The 25,502-nt window shown below is 43.2% G+C and overlaps 1 protein-coding gene across 1 annotated transcript in view; it reads left to right on the top strand.

The window, feature by feature from the left end:
* SLC5A1 (solute carrier family 5 member 1) overlaps positions 1–22,010 on the top strand; it is a 63,066-nt gene extending 41,056 nt beyond the window's left edge. The window contains exons 12-15 of the mRNA XM_066603586.1: positions 10,429–10,597; positions 12,933–13,148; positions 14,275–14,380; positions 20,071–22,010. Of these exons, the coding sequence (XP_066459683.1) occupies positions 10,429–10,597; positions 12,933–13,148; positions 14,275–14,380; positions 20,071–20,279 (700 nt within the window). The 3' untranslated portion in view covers positions 20,280–22,010. The remainder of the gene's footprint in view (positions 1–10,428; positions 10,598–12,932; positions 13,149–14,274; positions 14,381–20,070) is intronic.
* The last annotated feature ends 3,492 nt before the right edge of the window (positions 22,011–25,502 follow it).

Genomic DNA, 25,502 nt, shown 5'->3' with positions numbered 1-25,502 from the left:
CTCAGTTTCCATTGTATGTAGTAGCTAGCATTGGTAATTTGTCAGGCCCTGGAAAAGCTGAATGAATTCAATGCTCTAATCTCCCCCCCCCCCCCATCTTTGTATCTGGCAAGCCTTTTGATGTACAAGAGGGCAGGAAACTCTTTGTTCCACTGGCCATAAACTGGCTTATGACAAGGAGATGCTAAATTGGCCCCCTACTGGTGTGGATTGACACCTTAGATAGACCCTACAGACATCCTGGTTCCCAACTTCACATCAGAAGGAAATCTTTTAATAAAGGATATTTGGGTGTATGAAGGTCCTAGCCCAATATGAATTATATTTTCAATATCTGGCTAGGCAACTGAACAAAACAAATCTACACATGTTGCGTTACGAGCTCCATATCACTCCCGAACGGCATATCTGCGTACCTGGGCATAATGTACTTGTAATTCTTGATATTAAAAAAATATATAAAATCATGACAAACTATGCTGGGCCTATATTCACGATCGGAGGGCCTCCTGCCGAGAAATGGCCAAAATGGTGAATTATGATGTTCAAATCCAACACGCCTCACTCTAAATGACCTCTGAAGGCGTGTTCTGAGGGACCCTTTATAATTCGAGGCCACACAAACCCCAGTTGTCAGATCCACAGAGATATCCTACTCTATATTGGCTGTCCCTTTGTTTCTTGGAACCTCGCCGAACAGACCCTTTGGGCCGTGTATCCAAAGCCTGGTAACTTTCTTTTAATTACTGCTGAGTGTGTATTTATACCGTATTCCTTATTCTCACAACCTTTTTTGTATATCTTTTTACATAGCTAGATTTTGCACTGCCAGACCTTTTCTAGAATAAATCTACAATTTATCAGTTAAATCCTTGTCTGTTGTAGAAACGAATCATGACTCTGAGGATTGTGTTCAGAATTCATAAGTCTGCGTTCCAGCTTGCCATAATAGCTGGCGGTGGCAGCGTGTATTTGTATGAGCATTGTAGAGCTCTGGAGTGTGTTAGAATTGATCAGGTCGTGATTTGTGTTTTTGGTTTTCATGTGGTTGAACCCCAGGAAAGCTGGATAAAAATCGACCTGTATTCTCACAAGCATGCAATCTCCCTAATAAGTGATCAATCGGTCCTCGGCCAGGACGGTTGGTAGTGACAAGACGCTCATATAGTCGATCCGTGAGTAATCGTGGATAGAGGCGGGATCGATACGTATCGTCCCTTCTCCTCTCCCTGCTGTCTACGTGACAAATTGTTGGCAGCAATGGGATAGGCGGATTGTTGTAGAGTTGTGGCCGAAAGTGAGGGTTGCCGGTCTGGTTTATGTGCAGAGTCTCGGAAAGTTGGGTACTAATCACTCCACAATCTAAGCCTCCCCTTGTCTATGTGACAATTTCCACGATTGATGAATATTAGAGATGAGCGAGTATACTCACTAAGGGCAATTGCTCGAGCGAGCATTGCCCTTAGAGAGTACCTGCCCACTCTGGAGCAAAGATTCGGCAGGCGGGGAGCTGCGGGGGAGAGCTGGGAGGAACGGAGGGGAGATCTCTCTCTCCCCCCCGCTCCCCCCTGCTGACTGCCGCAACTCACTTGTCACCCGCGCCGGCAGCCGAACCTTCTCTGCCGAGCGGGGAGATACTCGCTAAGGACAATGCTCGATCGAGCAATTGTCCTTAGCGAGTATACTCGCTCATCTATAATGAATATAGCTCTCACTCAGGACTCAGAATTAATTGGAACAAATCCACACTTATGCTAGTAGACAAACCTGACTTAAGGCCCATTATGCGCAATGATGATCGCTCAGAAATCACTCAAAAGCCATCTTTTGAGAGATAATCATTGCATCTAAATGCGCTGCCATCGTGCACTTTTTGTGCACTGCTCATTGATCGTTGAATTCAAGCCAGCCTAAAAATCATTGTGTGGTCTTATCAGGACTGCACGCCGAGTTCTCCTTGGGTATTGCTGATAGTATTGTTTCAGCAATTTAACCCGCAGGAGAACAATGGAGCTGAGTGCAGATGAGAGCCCTCCAGGCTTCATTTGCACGCTAATAAGCTACTAAGCAGCTGAGTAGTTTATGCAAAATGATCGCTCAAAACTGTCACTCAATCTGTCGTTTGAGCGATCATCGCTCCGTGTAAATGGGCCTTTAATTATCTAGACTAAATAGGCCCGACTGGTCTGTACATCAACTTTTAAATATTTAGGAGTAAATATAACAAGAGTTCCCTTGGATTACACTAAAGTAAATCTGGATCCACTGTTAGCTAAATTTACACAGAAGTTGGAAGTATGGTGCCGGCTTCCCATCTCAGTGATAGGTTTGGCAAACCTAATCAAAATGATATGGATGCCACAACTACTCTACTTACTGCACAACGCACCGCAATAGATTGCACATCGCATCTTATACAAGGTCCATAGCCTATTCAGGGAACTTATATGGCGGAAACGCTCTATAATCCTGAGGAGGAGGGAGGCCTGGCTTTACCAAATCCTATGGCATACTTTCTAGCTGCAAAGATGCAATATCTTAGGGGGTGGAAGACAGAAGAAGTACAAGAAGCTAGATTTTAAATCCTTAAAAACTATTTTTATGGACTGCATTTACAAGAAGCCCTGGAAAAACATAAGCTTTAAACTTAACGCCTGCACCTTTCCCACACTCTCACTCATACATAAAACATGGTGGAAAACGAGAGGGTCTCAGGATGTACACCGTATACCCCAATATGGGATGTGGCCTGGCTACCAGAGCTTAACAAACTAACAGAATTTGATGGGTGGAAAAGGAAAGGCATAGAGAGGGTCTCTCAGATACTGCTAGGGCCAGACATTAAATTATTCAGTCAGTTATAAGCAGAGCATTATTTAAAACATTCACAATTTTACAAATATTTGCAGCTAAGACACACTTGTCAATGACCAGAACGGTAAAGATTTCCTGTTTTGCTGTGGCTGTTGTAGTAGTAAAAAAAAACAACAAAAAAACCCCAACATTATTGGAACATCTTCCACCACCGCAGGGAAAATATCTGTGTATGAATATCTACAAAGAAAAGTTAACTGACAATCAAAAATAAAGGGAAAGCAGATATCGGCCCCATTGAAGACTCACAACGGAAGGAGATTCGGAGTATGACCCCTAAACTATCACTGAGTGAGTTGCATAGGCTGTCACAACTATATCTACTACACAGAGTATATCACACTCAAACGTTCTTGCATGACATAGGAGTAAAGGCCCATTTAGACACAATGATTATTGTTCAAAAGATGTCGCTCAGGCGACTTTTGAAAGATAATTGTTGTGTCATTTACAGCGCAAGATGAGTGATCACCTTGCGCTGCCAGTGGAGGATGAAGACAAGCGGGGTGTCCCCGCTTGTCTTCTGCATCCAGCTGTTCCCCGCTCCGAGCACCCGGCTGTTATACAGCCAAGTGCTCAGAGCGGAGGATGCAGAAGACAAGCGGAGTGTCCCTACTTGCCTTCTGCATCCAGCTGTTTTCTGCACAGAGTGCCCAGCTGTTATACAGCCCAACGCACCATGCAAGGTGTGGAGAACAGAGCTGGATTGCTCTGTTCTTCATACCCAGCCTGTCATCAGGGAGCGGGATACAGCTGAAACAATTGTATCAGCTGTATCCCGCTGTGAATCCCTGATAAGGCTCATCGTCCTTTTTCAGCATGCTGAAAGACAACGATGAGCAACGGGGTAACGAAAACTGCACGATGTAAGTGCAGTTACACACAATGATTATCACTCAAAAGACAGGCCTTAAGGGATAAGCCGCTATGCATACGTTGAAAAATCCAAAGTGCAGGGTTAATACACATGATTTGGAGATGCCCAAAACTGGGCAGATATTGGATAGATGTACATTCATTAATCAATACTGTATATAAAGTTAATCAGGCTCTCTCGGTATTAGGATATTTTAATTTGGGTAGTCTTACTAGGAGCTAGGATAGAGTTGGGTTTAGACAAGTGCAATTCTTGGTTCATTCAGTGGAGGTTGAAATTGATTGAGACTTAGCTGTCTAATGAGGAATTTAGCACCTCTGGTATCTAATCAATAGACTGGTTTCTGACATAATAAGAGATATGTTAAATGCTAGAAATTAAAAATATTGTTTGTTAGGAAAATTGTCTATTTCTGGTTTTCTTAAGACAAAAATATTTTTCAATAAAAAATGATTAAAGGGGTTGTCCCGCGGCAGCAAGTGGGTCTATACACTTCTGTATGGCCATAATAATGCACTTTGTAATATACATTGTGCATTAATTATGAGCCATACAGAAGTTATAAAAAGTTTTTTACTTACCTGCTCCGTTGCTAGCGTCCTCGTTCCCATGGAGCCGACTAATTTTCGCCCTCCGATGGCCAAATTAGCCGCGCTTGCGCAGTCCGGGTCTTCTGCTCTCTTCAATGGAGCCGCTCGTGCAGAATGCCGTCTCCGTGTAGCTCCGCCCCGTCACGTGCCGATTCCAGCCAATCAGGAGGCTGGAATCGGCAATGGACCGCACAGAAGAGCTGCGGTCCACGGAGGAAGAGGATTCCGGCGGCCATCTTCACCGGTAAGTATAGAAGTCACCGGAGCGCGGGGATTAAGGTAAGCGCTCCGGTAAGCTTTCTTTAGGTCCCTGCATCGGGGTTGTCTCGCGCCGAACGGGGGGGGGGGGGGGGTTGAAAAAAAAAAAAACCCGTTTCGGCGCGGGACAACCCCTTTAAGCATAAAGTTAATCTGGATCTTTCCTCACTAGTGTGCATACTCTGTTATGTGAGTGATCTGCTGATAGAGCAGCAAGAGCAAATAGCGGTGGCAAGGTTACTCTATGTGGCAAGGAAACTGATAGCGTAACGTTGGCTGGATGAAATGCCCCCCACAGTGGGAGAATTTAAAACTAAAGTTAATTGTCTTTTACCCAAGGGATACATCTCAAAACAAACGCTGGTCACAAATATGACAAGATATGGGGAAAATGGCTGAGTATATCTTGAATGGCAAACCGGAGACAATTGTTAACAACTAGATTATAGCGATGTCCCAGCCTAGGAATGAGAGTTGAGGATCTGCTATGGGTGGTAGAAGAGGTGCAAGCTTAATAATATGGTAAACATGTTATATGGATCACTTGCTATACTTATGTACCTGATGGAACTCTACAGGCTGACTACTCTTGTACTATGGAGGAAGGGATCACACTTCAAAATACCAACAAAAAAGACTCGTTTCATCTTAGGGCACTGTATAGACTGAAATAATTTTCATCTAATATGTTTGATGAATATGGTGTTACATGCCGTTTAACTGTTGGGCATGTGAGAGAGAGAGAGGCTGATGGGGGAGGTAGAAGGGGGTTAGAAATGTAAGTTTATGTTTGGAATAAAATGTCAAAACTCTTAAAAATAATTGAATTTAAAAAAAAAAAGGATTTACTAAACCTGGTGTTATTACAACTCTGTATGTCAACCAATACAATGAATGGCAAAACCATGCAAACAAATCCAGTCATAATAGCATGGTATAACAGTTTGCGTTCACATGTAACTAAGGGCGCTGTTACACATGACAATTATCGTTCTCCCACTGGGTTTTGAATGATAACGTTCTGTGTAACAGCCTGCAGAATGTGAACGACTGCTGCTTACAGTGAATGGAGAGGGGGCGGGGAGAGGAGGGAGAGAACTCTCCTCCAGCCGTCCCGCCTCCCTGCTGGAAGATCTGTGAGTGATCCAATGATACTCGCTCCTGTGCTGAGCAAGCATCACAGGGACGAGTGTCGGGCTTCGTTTGCCCGGCACTCATTGTATGTAAAAGGGCCCTTAGAAGCACAGAGTTGCATACTACCATATGCAAAAGTGAGCGATGGTTTTGCTTTTAAAGACGACTGCTTAAACTTAACGATTATCGTTAGAAAATGGACGAGGCGGCAGAGAATTTAGTCGTTCTTTTATTGTTGTCTAGCCTTTACATTTAACGATAATTGGACAGTTTCTGTAAAATGTACGCCCCACTAAACGAAGAACCACTCCCCTCAAATCGCTAAACAACTAAACAAATTTCATTTAAACCAAACGAAAATCGAACTTCCAAACAATGGCTTTTAAGAGGACTGAAAGACAACGATGAACGAATTATTAACGAAAAGTGCACGATGGGCGCATGTTTACAGGTAACGATTATCGCTCACTTTCGACACTTGTAACGAATTTTGTTTGATAATCATTGCATCTAAATGGGTCGTTAATAAGTGGAGATGACCTGTGCCTACAGCCTCCTGAGATGGAAGTGCAGCACAGTGCATGCTGTTACTGTAGATACTGCTGTCACATATATATTCTTTGGTCTAAAGATGCTGCTACATTCAGTTGATGAAGGTTTACATCCAAATTGAATCTTATGCAGTTTTTCTATATTTTAATAATTGTCTGTGAAAGTCAATGAGCATAATGATGGGAAATAGAAGATTGTCATTAAAGTGTTCCTCAACCTTAATTTGCTTTTAGAAAAAGCTGATTAATATTGCAGCTTGACAAGGCTTGACTGCTTCATCTGTTCTCTGTTGTCAGCAAAGAAACAACCAGTTATGTCTGACAGTCTACTTACTAGGGATCTACTGCATCGCGTGTTAGTTTGTCAGACAGCAACCATAGCAACCAGTCACCAGTCTGACCCAGATTAATTAGTTTTTAGCTCAAAGCAGAATTGTCACTGAACTGAAAGAAAATATTAGGCAAGAAGAATTGGCAGGATTTAAACCTTTTTTAACGTTATTCAAGACTTGAAAAATTGTCTTGCGCACGTAGAATTGAAATGGTCTCATAATGCATTATTAGCTGAACTTGATTACATAAATAACCCCAATAGAGACAATAAATTGGCTTGGCTATGCCAGACGGGTCTATACCAGGGTTACCTTACTGATAAAGCTCATAAAAAGCAGTTTTTCCTCCAGGCAATCTTACTACAAACATGGAGACAAATGTGGCAGGCTTCTGGCATGTATAGCCAAGGAAAATAATGGTCCCCCAGTTGTTCCCCTCTCGACTACCTCCATGGGTACTCCAACTTCAGACACTCTTGAAATTCTGAATGCATTCCGGATGTATTACCAGTCATTGTATTCATCCCATATTCCTATGTCCGCTTCCGAAATAGTTACCTATCAGAACTACACTTCTCTACTCTTTTCTCAGTAGATTGTGCCTCCGTGGACAGTCCAGTAAATCCTAGACTCTATGGCCTCATTTCAGTTGGCCAAGTCTTTAGGTTGTGATGGAATACCTATTGAATTTAATAAAGAGTATGCTGACTTCCTGGTGCTTAAATTACTCTTGGTGTACACAAAAGTCTTTGAGGCCATGTCCCTTCTTAGGTCCATGCAAAAAGGCTACTATTATAGTACTCCACAAACCCTGGAAAGACCTACTACTATGTGAGTCATACCAGCCCATTTCTCTCTTGCAAGTTGACAGAAAAATCCTGGCAAAAGTATTCTCTCTGTTTAAACTGGCTTTATGCCTGGCAAATCCACAACCGTTAATCTATGTAGGTTTACTAACCTACAGGATACGTATGATGACTTGTGTTTACAGACTGTAGTCTCCTTGGATGTCTCTAAGGTTTTTGACTCCATTGAGTGGGAATTTTTTTGCTACCCTTGCTAAATTGGTATGGAGCCAAATTTTATTCATTGGGTTTGTCATAGAATGGTAGAGTAGGAAGGGACCTCCAGGGTCATCGGGTCCAACCCCCTGCTCAGTGCAGGATCACTAAATCATCCCAGACAGATGTCTGTCCAGTCTTTGTTTGATCACTTCCATTGAAAGAGAACTCACCACCTCCCGTGGTAACCTGTTCCACTCATTGATCACCCTTACTGTCAGAAAGTATTTTCTAATATCTAATTTGTGTCTCCTCCCTTTCAGTTTCATCCCATGTCTTTTATACTCCACACTGTTTTCCAGGGTGATGGTAAATAGAGGGACTTAAGAATTCTTTCAACTTTACAGGGGTATCCGAAAAGGTTGCTCACTGCCCCCTTTGTTATTTGCCCTTGCAATGCAGCCTCTGGCAATACACTTTAGACAGGAATCCAGGATTACAGGATTTAGTCGTCACTTGATTCGTGAAAACGTCAGCATGTATATAGATGACACCTTGATATACTCATCTGACCCAGACGACTCCTTGCAAGTAATTTTATCTGGCATGACCTGGTTTGGTTCTATGTTAGGCCTTTCTATTAACTGGGATAAATCCCATGTTTTGCCAGGATTTTTGATGGTAATATCAGAGCGGGATGTCTCCCCTAGGTCTTGTCCGTTACATACAGTGTTTCCCGGAAAATAAGATTTTTTGCTTCAAAAGAGGCACGGAGTCTGATTTACAGGTGTGTGTGTGTGTGTGTCTAATAATACTCGCCTACCGCCGATGTTCTGGTCCTCGCGCTGGCCTCAGTCACTGCTGCAGGCTGCCGCGTCCTCCTTCAAGCTGATAGAGCAGTTCTTCCTGGAAGCGTAGCTTGAATTCCCCACCTACAGGAAGCTAACCCTCTGATTGGCTGACGCGGCGCTCGATTAACCAATGAGAGCTGGCGATTAACCAATCACAGCCATTCAATGACATCAACCTTTAAACGATGAGTGCCCTAAAACCTGCCTTTCCTTTCTAGACGAAGACATTTCTAATTCCCAATATTCTCATATTTTTGGTGTATTATGCTAAGAAGGTTATTGCCCATCACTGGCTGTTTAATTGCCCTCCCAAGCTTTCCAAATGGATAGTGGCAGTAAATAACATCTCTTTCTGTGGTACAGCTTAGATACCTGTGCCCCTAGGCCTGGGCATAATTACAGGACATATTTCCATGGCCCTTACTATTCTCTTTCTTCTATAATTGTTTTTTGTACCTCACCCATGCTTGTGGACCCTCTGCTTGTTTACTCTGTACTCTGGTTGATGTTTGAAGGGACTGACAGATTGTTGAATTTTTGCTGCTTATCACAGTGATTTTATGAATAACAGTCCAGTCCTGAAATATACAAAGTGGGCCACAAAAATGAGCCCCACACCACACTGTTATGGTAGCTGGCCAAAAGAAAATCTGTGTTGCCCATAGCAACCAATCACAGTGCAGCTTTCATTTTACCTCAACAGTATATAAAATGAAAGCTGAGCTCTAGCAACCAATCACAGCGCGGCCTTCATTTTACCTCAGTAGTATAAGAAATGGCAACCAATCACAGCACAGCTTTCATTTTACCTCAGTAGTATAATCGCAAAATCGCATGAGTGAAAACATCGCTAATGGGAAAGAAAGCATTGTAAATTATTGGATTCACTAAATTGCTTTTTTTTTTACTGACTCTCGCATCAGGCAAAAATCACGCAATTTTTCTCGCCTGTGTGAAACCTCCCTGAGTGCGCTTTCACATGACAGTTTTTATGTTCACCAGTTGGTCCAAAATAAGGAAGACCTGCAAGTCTTTCCATTATACTTTCTCTCCATTCCTGGTTTTGGCTCAAAAAAAAACTGAACACGAAAACGGTCGTGTGAAAGCGCCCTAAGGGCTCCTGCACACTTGTGTTTTTCTTGTGCAGTTTTTTTCACGCGATATCACTGCGTTTTTTTCACGTGATTGTCAATGGGACTTTCTAATGTTAAAAACGCATTGCAAGTTGGCGCTTTGTGATTTTTGTGCGATGCTTTTTTAACATTAGAAAGTCCCATTGACATCCGCGTGAAAAAAACGCAAGTGGGTGGGAGCCCTAAAAAGGGAGATAAAAACTTGACTTATTTGCATTGCTCATTTACCCCTGGAAAAAAGCAACAAGTGAAACGTACGTCGGGGGTTTGGTATGCTTTTTGTGTTGGGTGAATGTGATGACAGCGCTTATTTGTGCTAGATATATGTTACTTACTTTCTATCCATTGACTATGATATATCACTGATATATATGTTTTGGTAACCAGCCTTCACACGTACCTACATTATGGACTTTGCATTCTTTATTCCAAATCTTTGTATGCAGTTTTAAGTTTTTGTGTTATTAAATAAAGTATTTTGCTTTTACACTACGTACTTTTTTTTAAGGTCGGATGTCCACGGGCGACGCAGTATCCAGCGGCGAAGCTCCGCTTCAGGAGCCGCCGCCGAATCTAATAGGCTGACCGCGGAGAATCAGGGCAATTCGCAGCATGCTGCAAATTGCCCGCCGCGAATGGAGAATCGCAATTGGACAGGGGCCTTACCTGTGTGGCTTTTATTTGGTGCTACAAATGCTGGTTCTGTACATTGAGAAATCCAAAAATACATTTCTAGAATAAACTATAATATCTGCTGTGTATTGTTGTCAGGCTATATTTACGAGAAGTTACTAACGACTTTGTCTGCCATGATCTCTATATTGCAGGATCTTCATCCTGTTCCTCATCGGAGTGAGCATTGCCTGGGTTCCCATCCTGCAGTCTGCACAAAGTGGACAACTTTTCGATTATATCCAGTCCGTGACTAGTTACTTAGGACCACCCATTGCCGCTGTCTTCTTTTTGGCTGTCTTTGTAAAGAGAGTTAATGAGCCGGTCAGTAAATATTAGCAATCAGTTGTCCAACTATGCCTTTGGCCAGTAAAATTACTAAGGGCTCATTCCCGCGACCGTATGCGTAAAATGCTGCGTAGGTCACACAGCGTTTTATCGGTCTGTGTGAGCCAGCAAAGAGGCGGCTATCGCCATGTCTGTACGCTAGACTGAAATCTACACTAGCTATGAGCGGATATAGAATTCCATTATTATTTACATCAGTTTCTGGCGTAAATTATAGTAAATCCGTGTGGCCACACCCCCTTTTTTGTTAAGCTCTTTCCACTTTTATAAAGGTGCTGAGCAGGGAGCAAAATGACCCAAAAGTTACAATAGCATGCAAATGGGAAATTGACCCGCAGTGCAGATTTTCAAATGTAAAGGGGTGAAATCTGCTTGTTACACATGCAGATTTTGCTGTGTATTTGCAGTGAAGTCTACGAACAGACTTGCAGAGGATGTTTCCACCCTGTGTATACTTAGCCCACGGGGTGTATTCATAAGCAGATTTGTTGCAAGCATTGCTGCAACTGAACAAATCCATTCCATATACCTGGATGTGTTTGCTTCTGCAGCATGCGCAGGAATTTCTGGAGGCCGCATATAAATGAATGGAGAGAGGAGACCACGGCACTCGCAAAGACAACCCGCGGGATAAAAATCCACTCGGGGGGGGGGGGGGGGGGGTGGAGGAAAAAAAATTATTTCCAAGACTTAAAGGGGTTGTCCGGCCATAAAGAATGAATCTCATTACTTCTGTTTGCCCAATACAATGCACTTTGTAATATACATTGTGCATTGTAAATTAGGCAAACAGAAGTTATTCACTTACCTTTTGGAGTGCCCCCCCCGTGTTGTTCCTCGGTTGCCATAGGATCCGACAAGTCTCTTGTCCTCTTCTTGTCGGGCCAGCTCCAGGTGTTCTCTGCACGGGGACGCGCTTCTTCTACTCCGCGCATGCGCAGTAGATCTTCTTCTGCCGGCTGCTTCAGGAAGCTCTGGTCTGCCTGCAGGGGCCGCGCGGCCGCGGGAGTGGAGGAGGGGGAGTGGAGTGCCGGTCTCCCACGGGGGAGGGGTGCTGCGAGCTGTCAGTAGTCAGGGGTGGGGAGGTGTAGGGGTGACAGACCTGTCAGTCAGTAGTCCCGGGATGGGGGTGAGGGGGAAGGTGGGGGAGCTGCTGGTCGGAGCTGTCAGCCAGTTGCGGGGGGGGGGGGGGGGGAGGAGGATGCTGCTGCTGGTCGGAGCTGTCAGCTGGTGGCTTGCGGGGGAGGGGGGGGGCACTGGAGGGGGGACACTGTGGGGTGCATGTGTGGAGGGGGCGGTGTGTGTGTCAGTCATGCTTGGTGCTACTTTCACTTTCAATAGCTGAGGATCGCGATTCTCTGCTATTGAAAGTACTGCTACAGATCACGATCCTGCTACTGCTCTGACAGCTGTTAGCAGGAGATTCCTTCATCTCCTCATCTTGTCCCCTCATTACTGGACACTGGGACACTGCTGTCAGTGATGAGGGGACATGCCGGGGAGATGAAGGAATCTCCTGCTAACAGCTGTCAGAGCTCTAGCAGCAGATCGCACTGCTCTCCCTGCCCTTTCATTGCTCTGAATGGGGCCGGACGGCTGCCGGCTCCATTCAAAGCAGTGAAGCGTGCATTTGCATTATGACGCCGGTCCTCCACTCATGTGACCGGTGTCATCGGGAGCGCGCACGCTGAGGAGAGAGAGGCAGCAGTGCATCATGGGAACTACCCAGCGGCGCCATCTTTGAAGAATTCTTCAGGCAAACTTTATAAAGGGAAGAAAAGGAATGAAAAGGTAAGCAGAATATCGATTTTTATGGGAAAGGCTGTTGTGTGGGATGCTTCGACTCCACAGGGCATTAATGGGGAAAAAAAAAATCAGTTTGGGCGGCGGACAACCCCTTTAAGCGTCAGCAATAAATGCAAAGCCACCCTAGGGGCTATGGACCTAAGCCCCATAGAACATGTAAAGTAGAAGAGTGGAGGAGGTGGCAGCATAAAATGATGCAGAAAATTATGTCATACAAAGGAACATGTTTATTGCGTCCAAGTTAAGATAGGCAACGTTTCGACCTATAATTAGGTCTTTTTCAAGCCAAATAACATAAGGATCAGGATATGCAGTCCATGTTCCAGAGTGGAACTTGGATGCAATAAACATGTTCCTTTGTATGACATAATTTCCTGCATCATTTTATGCTGCCACCTCCTCCACTCTTCTACTATAAATGAATGGAAGCCACAGAAATTTCTGCAACAAATCTGCCACATGTGAATTCATCTGTACTAATTACGTTTTAAATGTTGTTTTCCAGGGAGCTTTCTGGGGCTTAATAATTGGACTATTAATTGGCTTGTCACGGATGATTACAGAATTTGCTTATGGCACTGGAAGTTGTGTGAATCCCAGCAATTGCCCCAAAATCATCTGTGGTGTGCATTACCTATATTTTGCAATCATTCTGTTTACAACAACGGCCATCATTGTATTGGCAGTGTCTTTTATGACTAAGCCCATCCCTGACGTACATGTGAGTAAAAAAGCATATAATACTATATAAACTGTTCATTCATATTTAATAAGCGTCTACTATTCATCCGCCTAAGGCCACTCTCACACATGTGCTTTCTTCTGCTATTACCGCAGCATTCAAAATGCCGCGCTAAAATGCTCCCACTGTTTTTAATGGGGCCTCATAGACATGCGCTTGAACACGGCTGTCTGCTCTATTTTACCACATTTTCACACTCTTTCACACACCATCACCCATCACAATGGCGGGGTGCGTTAAAAACCGTGGCATCTCAAAGCGGCAGTAAAAATGTGGCAAAACACGCAGTCGAAATTGCGCCACTTTGCTAATGCAATGTGTAAGAGTGACCTAAATGGAAAAAATCCATTTCTGAAACACACTAAAAACTTATATTAAAATATTGTATTTGTAAATATCATCCTTTATTTACCATGTGCTGATTTCAAGCTACCGTGTTTCCTCCCAAATAAGATGCTGTCTTACATTCATTTTTACCACAAAAGATGCACAGTGTCTTATTTTTGGGGGGTGTCTTAATACTCACCTAGCAGGCGGCATCCGGGTCCCTCACGCTAGGTTGTGGCGCGCCGGCAGTTTTTTGTGTATTCTTCAGCGCTGACAGAGGAGTTTCTTCCTGGTAATGGGTCTTGATACCCGCCTCCAGCAAAAGATTCCTGTGACTGGATCATGTGTGCCGTGGCTTAGCCAATCACAGCCATTCAATGATGTAATTCACTGAATGGCTGTGATTAGTTCATCAAGTGCCAGCTTTAATTGGCTGAGCCATGGCACTCATGATCCAATCACAGCAATCTTTCGCTGAAGAAGAAAATGCTCTGTCAGCACTGCTACACAGAAGCCTGCCAGAGCGCCGCGGCCCAGCGAGGGGGAACCGAATGGCGCCTGCTAGGTGAGTATGTTTTTTTTTTTTTCTTTCATGCAGTGTAGCTTATAGTCCCCCCCCATCCCCAGTGTGCCCTCTTTAATGGGTAATATATAGATACCTGAGCATAATCTCTATATACAAAAAGCTTTTCACAGCACTTTACATATTAACACATTTTTGAGCCTTTTGTACATGCTGTTGTACCCTTTACGTATTTAATGATATTTGTATTGGCAGCTTTACCGTTTGTGTTGGTCCTTAAGGAATAGAAAAGAGGAGAGGGAAGATCTGGATGCTAATGACTGGATTGCAGAAGAAACTGAAGATGACGACTACGAGGAAGGTTAGACATACAGGACCAGTGCCCTGAAAAAAGGAATTTTTTCCTTTCTCACTGATGCGTTTATATAAATATATTTTTGTGCATTTTTCCTTCTTTTTTGCTTCATAACTTTTAGGCTGGGTTCACGCAGGGCGGATTTGCTGCGGAAATTCCGTCCGGATTTTCACTGCGACAAGTCTGCCTGCGGCCGCTAATCCGAGTTCAGCCAGGCATGTGGACGAGATTTGTCAAAAATCTCGTCCACATGGGATGGCCAATCCGTCGCGGCAAAGCTGTCGCGGATTCCCTCTTTTCTATGGGAGCGCAGGCCGCAACAGAAAAGCATGCAGCCAAGCCGCACCAAAACCCGCGGCAAAGTGATAATAAATTATTTATTTTTTTAAATCCTAAAATCCTGCAGTTTTCCCACTGAGCATTAACCTAATAATGGTCTGAGATTTTCTGTTCTTTAACCCCTTAGTGACGGCGCTATCGTAAAACTACGTCCTGCTGTTGCAGGACGTGTATGGAGGGAGGTAGCGCCACTATCTCCCTCCATACAGCGCGGGCGTCAGCTGTTTATTACAGCTGACACCCGCGGGCAATAGTCTTGCTCGGCCGTTCGGGGCAATTAACCCTTTAAATGCCGCTGTCAATTCTGACAGTGGCATTTAAATCCCCCGAACGCTGTTTGGGGGTCCCGCACGCCCCCCCCCCCCGCGGTGAGATCGGGGGAGCCGTGCAGGTGTCATGGCAGCCGGCGGCCTAATGAATGGCCCTAGGGCTGCCTTAGCAGACTGCCTATCAAGCCATCCACACAGGGTGGCTTGATAGACTGCCTGTAAAAAAGCAGTATGATGTAATGCTATAGCATTACGTCATACTGCAGGAGCGATCAAAGCATCGCATGTTAAAGTCCCCCAGGGGGACTTCAAAGTAAAGTAAGAAAAAAGTTTTTTAAATTGTAAAAAAAAAAAAGTTATAAAAGTTTAAATCACCCCCCTTTTGCCATATCAATTATTAAAAAATCTAAATCATAAAATAGAAATATGTATTTGGTATCGCCGCATCCGTAAAAGTCCGATCTATCAAAGTAGTGCATTATTTTTCCCACATGGTGAATGTCGTCCGGAAAAAAAAATAAAGAACGCCAGAAATACACTTTTTTAGTTACCCTGTCTTCCAGAAAAAACGCAATAAAAACCGATCAAAAAGTCGTATGTATTCCAAATTGATACTATCGGAAACTACAGGACATCCTGCAAAAATTGAGCCCTTGCACAACTACGTTGACAGAAAAATAAAAAAGGTATTGCGCGCACAAAATGACCGCATAAAATAATTGAAAAAAATTAAATATCTTTAAAAAAAAATACAAGTACTACAGCAAAAAAAAAAACTATATAAGTTTTGTATCATAGTAATCATACTGACCCATAGAATAAAAATATCAGGTCGTTTTTGTTGCAGTTTGTGCGCCGTAGAAACAGGACGCACCAAAAGATGGTGGAATGTCGTTTTTTTTTTCCATTTCTCTCCGCTAAGAATTTTTAAAAAGTTTTTCAGTAAATTATATGGTACAATAAATAGTGCCATTGAAAAATACAACTCGTCCCGCAAAAAACAAGCCCTCATACAGCGACGTCGATGGATAAATAAAGGAGCTACGATTTTTTAAAAGGGAGTAGGAAAAAACAAAAATGGAAAAAAGCAAAAAAGCTCCGTCACTAAGGGTTTAAAGAAAACTTTACAGCAGTCACCTCATCATCATCACAGGCAAGATTACAATGAAAGGTGACACCTTGTGTATTGAATATATATAGATATCTGTTAACCACCTGCTCACCCTCACTACCCTGCTGCTACTAGCAATGGGGGATATTTCTCCCAATCCTGGTCCACCCTCTATTGCTCCTAACTATCCCCCCCACGCACCTCACTGAGACACCCTTCAAGCCCAACTATTAGTCCATGCATACCTTTCCTGGTCTCCTTTAACCCCTTGAGTGGCACGCCCGGAAATTTTCCGGGAGGAGCTCCACTGCTCATAGCGATATAGCCCGGAAGATTTCCGGGCTATGTATCACTATGGGAGCTGCAGAGCACAATGCCACAAGCTGTGACAGTGTGCTCTGCCTGCACAGACCCACAGAGAACAAAGCAAGGGCTTTGAACAACAGAAGCAGAAGATATTGCCGATATGCCGGCAATCTCCTGCTTCTAAGTCTCCTGCTTTGTTTACAGGTTGCCATAGAGACATAGAGGTTGCTTCTGACAAGCCGATGGTCTCTGTGGCAGGGAGAGCTGGTGTTTGGCTGTCAAGAGGACAACTAGATACCAGCTCTTACAGCAGAGATCAGAGAAAACCTCCGATCTCTGCTGTGTTAACCCTTTACATGCTGCTGTCTATGTGACTGCAGCATGTAAAGGGCTGTCACTGCAGCATGTAAAGGGCTGTCACCATCGGACCCCCGGAATTTGATCAGGGGGTCCTGATGGGTCCCTGTGGAAGTCCCCTAAAGGGATAAAAAAAAAAGTAAAAAAATAATAAAAACACTTGTCTCCCTTTACTTTGTAAAAAATCAAAAATAAAATCACGCATGTTGTATCCATGCATCGTAATGACCCAGAGAAGGAAGTTAATACATTATTTAACCCCTTAATGACATGGCCCCTTTTTTTCTTTTTTCCCCATTTCTTCCCCCCCTGTTTAAAAAATCACAACTTGTTCCGCAAAAAACAAGCCCTTATATGGCCTGGTCAATGGAAAAATGAAAAAGTTATGGCTCTTGAGACGCAACTGCAAAATAAGTTGAAATTCAATGATGATTAGACCATTTTAAAAAAACCTGCCCTGGTGGGTATGACAGGGTGGTAGGAAACCCGCCACTCAAGAGGTTAAATGTGCACTCAGTCAGCATGACTGTCAGCCACTATCCATGACTTTTTGATCACTAAATTTCTAAACTCGCTAGCCCTCACAGAATTGTGAATACAGCAGTCTGACACTGCCTACCCTGCCGCATTGTCTTACAATGATCTGCAGTTCTCCCATACCCCTGGAAAATAGGCGTGGTGGAGGAGTAGGTGCTCTTCTATCTCTGCAATGCACCTTCCGGATCATTCCCCCGGTACCCTCACTTTCCCATTGTGAGAGATACATACCCTACGACTTTTTTGTCCACTGTCCATGTGAGTAGCAGTTATCTACCGCCCCCCACGTCCTCCCTGTCTGTTTCTGGATCACCTTGCCGCCTGGCTCCCCCACTTCCTATTCTGCGAAATGCCAACCCTCATTCTAGGCAACTTTAACATCCCCACCATGACCCCATCCTCCCCATTTGCTTCTCAGCTTCTATCGCTTACCTCCTCTCTTGGTCTCTCACAACTCACAGCCTCTCCCTCTCACAGGTATGGCAATACTCTTAATCTGGTCTTCCTCAGTCTCTGCTCTGCTTTTCACTTCATTAATTCCCCTCTCCCACTCTGGGACCACAACCTCCTCTCTTTCGCTGTCAAGCTCCCTAGCATATCCCCAGACCCTTGTACATACCATACATACAGGAACCCTTCAGGCCATTCACACCCAAAACTTTGCTGAGACTCTAAAGTCCTATCTCTCTCCTCTTTTACCACTATATTCAACCTCTCTCTGACCTTTGTCATCTTCCCCTCTGCATTCAAACAGGCTATAACATCCCCACTGCTAAAGAAACCAACTCTTAACTCAACCAGCGCTGCCAACTATCTACCCATCTCAAATCTCACCTTCATCTCCAAACTATTAGAACGCCTGGTTTACTCTCGCCTTATAAGCTATCTCTCAGAAAACTCTTCTTGATCCCCTACAATCTGGTTTCCGCCCTCTGCACTCAACAGAAGCTGCCCTTACTAGAGTGTCAAATGACCTCCTGATGGCCAAGTCGAGAGGTGACCACTCCCTACTGATTGTCCTCGACCTCTCAACAGCATTTGACACTGTTGACCACAAACTCCTCCATATGCTTCGATCCATCGCCCTAAAGGACACTGCTCTCTCCTAGTTCTCCTCCTACCTATCATTCAGTGTATCCTTTGCAGGCTCTACCTCCTCGTTCCCTTTCTGTTGGGCTCCTCTGGCCCCTCCTCGTCTCCATCTACACAGCCCCTATTGGACAAGCCATCAGGAGATTTGACTTTCAGTACCATCTCTATGCTGATGACACCCAGTTATACACTTTTTTCCGTGACATCATAGCACCATTCCTTCAGAATGCCACCGATTGTCTGTCCGCTGTCGCTAATACTATGTCCTCTCTCTCTACCTAAAACTGAACCACTTAAAAACTGACCTGCTGTTTCCGTCCTCTACTAACCGACCTCATCCCAGGATTAGCCACCATCTTAGTGTGTGGCACCACCATAACACTCAGACAGCACGCCCACTGTTTCGGGGTTATATTTGACTCCGATCTCTCCTTTACCCCATACATTACATCTCTGGTCTGAATATGCCACCTACACCTCAAGAACATCACAAGAATCCGCCCTTTTTTACCGTGGACATGCTAAAAACGTTCACTGTTGCCCTCATCCACGCTCGGCTCGATTATTGCAACTCGCTTTTGATTGGCCTCCCATGCACCAGACACTCCCCTCTCCAATCCATCCTAAATGTTGCAGCCAGACTCCTCTTCCTGTCCAGCTGCTACTCGGACACCTCTGCCCTGTTCCAGTCACTGAACTGACTGCCCCTCAAATATAGAATTGAATTTAAAGTCGCCACCCTCATTCACTAAGTTCTCACTAGCACCGCGCCGCCCTACATTGCTTCTTTCATCTCAACCCAACACGCGCCCTCTGCTAACGAAATCAAACTAAGCACCCCTTTAACTCAAACCTCTCATTCCCGCCTCCAAGACTTTTTCAAAGCAGCACCAGTCCTCTGGAATGCTCTACCAAAAACTATCGAGGCAATCCCTGAGACACAAAACTTCAGGCGTGCTCTAAAAATGCACTTCTTCAGGGAAGCATACCATTTCCGATAAACAAAACCCCTCCGTATGCCTCCCTGATAACATGCTCCCTGTCCTACTAACTGCAATCCCTGCCACCCCCTGCAGTCACAATTTGACTATTGTTTATGTGTATAGCATCCCACACTCTACACCTCACAATAAATACCGTGCATATCTCCAGCCCCTTTACCTTCTGTATAACCCCCACTATCTGTAGTATGTAAGCTCGTTGAAGCAGCTTCTCACCCCTACTGTTTCCATCTATTGGTTACTACATGTAACCGTAGTTTTCTTTGTTTCCCCCTGCTTTGTAAGCGCTGTGGAGTATGTTGGCACTATATAAATAAAGATTATTATTAGATAATACTCCCATCATTCACAATTGGTGATGGTTACCTCCTTACACAATGACCTCTGCACAGCTCACAGAGCATGTCTAGAAACATTTGCCATAGAAGGTAGTGAGGTTCCCCCCCCCCCCCCCCTCCGTGTAAATGGCCCATGAGTTCTGCTGTAAAGCATATCTCGAAATGTTGTTAACTGCAGCTCAGGCAAGATGATTCCCCCAATAGGTATGTAGAAACAAAAGAATAAAGGATACAAGAAAAAATATAAACAGATTAGAGAGATTGAATACGTTTCACTATTTGGTTTTAATTAAAAAAAATAAAACTATACATTTCCTTTAAATGTCTATTTTTATATTTGATACAGTCAAAGAAAAGAGTTGCTTTCGGAAGGCATACAACTGGTTCTGTGGCTTTGATGACCAGAAAGCTCCAAAACTTAGTGAAGAGGAGAAAAAGGCTCTGGAATCAAAGATGACTGACACCTCAGAAGTACCTCTCTGGAGAAACGTGGTCAATATCAATGGCATCATTCTGCTGGCTGTGGCTGTTTTCTGTCATGGCTACTTTGCGTAGATGTGATGTGGTATTACTAGACATTGCTCATTCCATCGACTTCCACATCAGATCAAAGATTACATAGTTGATTTTATGACATGTTCTTTCTTCATTGGAGAACCACTTGCACTTGTAAAAACAGAGGCAAATTTGATGTTAAAGGGCCATTCTGGAATTCACATATCTAGAGACTTTGCTTGCAGCTTCAATATGAATGTGGCCCCTCTCCTCCCCTTCCTTCAGAATAAATTTAAGATTTGGAGTTCATTGCCCCTGTTGCTAGCAGGCCACATCAATCTTATCAAGATGATAATCCTCCCTAAATTGCTGTACTGCTTGGAACACGCAGATACCATAGTACCACAAAAGTTTTTAAATAAAACTAACTCTCTATTAACCTCCTTCATCTGGGGTAAGGCCAGAGCGAAACTCCATTTGGAAACCTTACAGCGCTCAAAAGAAATTGCAGGCACGGCACTACCAGACTTTAAACTGTACTACCTGGGGGCTAAATAGATACATTCACCACTGGCTTTCTGATTCTCAAACTCAGAACATCATCTGATGCACTTCTCATCTAAGACTTCCCTCTGAATTGTCTTGGAAAAAAGAGACCTGCATACTAGACTGCTACTCCCTATACACAGATTGGCCGCCATAGTCTGGCAGATGTGTAAACAGATCCCTAGGTATGAAGGCACTCCCCTGGAAACCCCCTATGGGGTAATAGAGCGCTCCCACACTTGCTGAACCTCCAAGACATGCAATTCTGGACCTCCTTGGAGCATGTATACATTAATGGAGTTTTGGCCTCCTTTCAGCAGCTGCAGCAGCTTTACCAGATCCATAGAACCAACTTCTACAGATACCTTCAACTAAGACAAGCGCTCAACGCCCAATTTGCAGGGACCTTAATCTCGCAGATATATACGCACCTCATTCAAGCTAAAATTTCACATGTAGAGCTTGGGAGTCTTGGACAAATTGCGAGAAAGAATCCCCTCGCTCTCTGAAGAGGAGTAGAGTACTGCAATGTCCTCCTACATTTCTGTCTTGCCAGCAGCTAACAACAAGATGATTCAATTGCACATTAAATATCAATGTTATTTACCACCACACAGGCTCTTTAGGATGAATAGACCCCTAACACACAATGTCATCACTGTCAGGCACCCAACGCTAACTTTAACCATCTGATGTGGAGCTGTCCGATGATATACTCCTTCTGGACTAAGGTTACAGACTTCCTGGGACAACTATTGGGAGTGCCACTTCCACCAAACCCCGCTGAATGTCTGCTAGGTATACTGGATGAAAAGCGGTGGCAATTCAAAATCCGCATTTTTCTGGCCCATAAAGCTGTAGCATTGCGCTGGATGGATAGGAGACCACCCGACGCTCCCCTAATGGCGTAATCTAGTCAATTCTATTCTCCCATATGAAAAAATAGTATGTAAAAATAGAAAGTACCCAGATAAATTCTATAAAATCTGGGAAATTTGGTGTGGCCCATCAACCACAACCCACACGCAAAATGCAGGTGTTCGACCCATGCAGGTGCCATTTAGCCCTTCACAGGTATGATGATAATATCCTGACTCTGGAAACTATCTTTCCAAATACGCTATGTTATATAGTGTATATTGTTTTAAGTAATTGTAACCGATTTGTAGACTTGAACCATGTTACACTCAGGTTTGTCACTAAGTAATATAATTTGATATGTTTTGGTATTCTCAATAAAATGAGTTTTAAAAAAAAAAAAAGGGTCACTCTGGCAAAAACATTTTTCCATTCCTGCATACCTCACCTGATTGCCTGTCACACTTTTGGGGTCTCCTTTGCATATTGCAATCACTTCCATGCAGTGCAGCCCACTGTCTGATGCTGTGGTAGCTGGGATTTGGATAAGAAAGAGATAACAAGAGATAATAATATGCTGGGTGTTGTAAAAAGGAGGGCAGAAGTATGCCTATTTTAGGGTAGGTGATGAGACAGCAGTTGTAGGGTTAAAGAGTAAACTGCACAATACTGTAGTGAAATGTAACCAGTTTATTTTTAGATAGCGAAGGAATGTCTGTGTATGTTTTTTTGTGTTGTTGGTTAAGTCTTTTGGAAATGATTCCATCAATAAGTGTGATAGGAGTGTCTGCATTCCCCTCTAAGCAGTTTCTGTGGTACATGTAATAATATCACATAGACTGAGAAACTGACTAGAAACTGAACATATAACCCCTAGTAACTAGTAAATCTAAGGTCAAAATTGAGATCACATGACTATCTGAGGAGAAAGCGGCCAAGAGTTAGAACGGAATAACTAACCAAGGCAACACTAGTTCACTTATAAATACTGGGAGGGGGGGGGACAAAACACTGGAGTGGCCCTTAAAAGTGACCTAGCAATAAAATCTACCCTGTGGATAATGTCTTACCCTTGCAGCCCTACAAGCATTATATATCACACATCAGGATAAAAAGGCAATGCAGGTAATGAACTAGCTGAATTGCATTCACCTGTAGTGTGTACATAATGCAAAATGAGTGTAATATTTTATTCATTGACCTATACATTGTCAGTAGTTGAAAATAATGGATACAATTCCGTCTTCTACTTTCTGGGAAGAAGATGTCTCGTATTTTAGTTATAAAAAATAATACTATTGTAAGACAGAATTCTAAGTCTTCGTTTTGTTGTGGCATAATTGACACATAAGGATACAGTTATGGTCATAGTTAAAAAAAAAGGACTCCAGGAATGATGCTTTGCAAAGACCTTATATTTAATTAAAGGGGTTGTCCAAGATCAGACAAATTATAACCAAGACGGGGGATGCTCTGAACAAACAAAAGAAGCCGTACTTGCCTGGTAAATCTTCTGGCATTCCAGTGTTGCTGCACCAGTCCTCCCCGTCAGGCTTTGTTAACCTGGCTGTAGTAATGACATCACGTATACAACATGTGACCGCTGCAGCCAATCACTGGCCTAAACAAATGAAATTTAAATATGCAAGAGAGTGAGGACACTGATATGACTCAAAATTGTGAAAGTTTGAAAATGATTTTACCAACCTTTAGTGTCCTTCACAATTCTTAGCATAGAGGTAAATTGAATTCTACTTGTACAGTAGGTCTTATGCCTGATATATTCATAGTCCATGTATATAAACATGTAAGAATCAAATGCAGAGGTTATTCTTCTTCGGCCTGTGAAGTAATGTTTGAATTTCAGAAAAAGCAGGTCAGTCACCATTTCCCTTTCCCAATATGGAGCAAGGAAAGATTCTTGTTCAGACGTCCAGATTCTCTCAGAAACCAAAAACACTTCAGCTCCAGCGAGGATTCCATCAAATTCTTCTTTATTGTAACAACTCTTGTAAAAGCATAATGAGATTCACCTGTTCACATGGACGAAAGAAAGATTCCCCAAAAATAAGACTTACCCCGATGATAAGCCAACGGAGCACCTCTTGCTGGCGATGGGTCTTGAATACCCCGCCTCCAGCAAGCGATTGCTCTGATTGGTTCATCGAGCGCCGGCTCTGATTGGCTCAAACACTGCTCCTGAACCAATCACAGCCATTCATTGAATGACATCATTGATTGTAATGATCGGTGTAATGTAAAATTAGTTTTAAAAAGTTTTACTAATTATTAAAAAAAAATGAAAGGCAATAAACGTAAAGAAAAACCTTTTGCCATATTTATAAGAAAAATAAAATCTAAATAATAAAATAAAAGCATATTTGGTATTGCTGCGTCCCTAAAAGTCGGATCTATCAAAGTAATACATTATTTACCCTGCGCAGTGAATGTTGTCAGAAAAAAAAATAACGCCATAACTGCGCTTTTTTGGTACTTCCGTCTTCAAGAAAAAATGTAATAAAAAAAAATTACATGTACACCGAAATGGTACCAATAAAAAACTACAGGACGTCCGGCAAAAATGGGCCCTCACGGAATTAGGTCTACAGAAAAATAAAGATTTGGCTGCCAGAAGATGGAAGCAGCAAATAATTTTATTTTGTTTTTTAAAAGTAGTACAGCATAAAAAAGCCTATATAGATTTGGTATCCTAGTCATTGTACTAACCCATACAATAAAGTTATCATGTCACATTTGCTGCAATGTGTACACCATAAGAGCAAGACCTCCACAAAGATGGTGGAATTACGTTTTGTTCCCCATTTCACTCCACTTAGAATTTTGAAAAAGTTTTTCAGTACATTATATGGTATATAAAATAGTACCATGGAAAAATCCAACTCGTCCCACAAAAAACAAGCCCTTAGGCTGACTTCACATGGACGAGTGTGATATGGGTCCGTGAATACCTCCTCCCCACGATGTGAAATACCAAGGGTTGCAAGGACTTTTCATGGGAAAACAGCCTCGCATCACTTCAGGGATCCTTTTTCAGAAAAACATTCACTATAACTAGTGATATATTCATTTATGTGACTTACATGCAGTCCTATGTGACTGTGCATACATCCCACTACAACCACGTGTGTTGCCTTCAAGATACAAAAATCCAGCATCCAGATGGAAATAAGTAATACATTCAGCGTTATTCATCTATATTTAAAATCCACTGGCATGAGTAAAAAAAAATTGGGAACGCTTAGACGTGTCCTTAATCCCAAGGATGCAATAGACGTCTGAAACGCATAAGCATTCCTGAGTTTTATTTTCATGGCAATGGAAATTTTAAATCTAGATATAGGGAGCCAAGTACTATGAATAAAGCATTATAGCTGGGGGCCCGGTTACAGGTTTTGCATTGGGGCCCAGAAACTTCAATTTACACCTCTGCTTTAAAGCAAGTCTCTGTGCTCAGACAAACAAAGTTGGCTGCACCTCTTCTCTGACTACCTGATGCACACTGTGCATTAATATGCATCAGTCATCTAAGACACTTCTACTCCAACCCCCAGTGTATACCAGCACGTACAGCAAGCACCCGATCAGCGGATTGGCCGGGGGGGGCCCGAGTGGCAAAACCCAGCCGATCAATTATATCCTGAGGAGAGGTGAACAATAGTGTTTTCGTGTAAAACCCCCTCACTCACAGTATAGGAATGTTCTTTTACTCCAACCCCGATCCCACATGCTATCTATAATTTTTTACTTGGAAGACAATAGTCCATTTTCTGTTTGCAATCTTGATTTTAGAAATCCCCTTCTGTTACTAGTGGCTCTGGTAACTACAGCTGCCAGGGCTTCCCATAGGAAGGTCTTCCC

This window comes from Eleutherodactylus coqui, chromosome 5 (genome assembly GCF_035609145.1).
Source record: "Eleutherodactylus coqui strain aEleCoq1 chromosome 5, aEleCoq1.hap1, whole genome shotgun sequence".
Classification (NCBI taxonomy): domain Eukaryota; kingdom Metazoa; phylum Chordata; class Amphibia; order Anura; family Eleutherodactylidae; genus Eleutherodactylus; species Eleutherodactylus coqui.
This window is presented reverse-complemented; position numbering and strand designations above follow the sequence as displayed.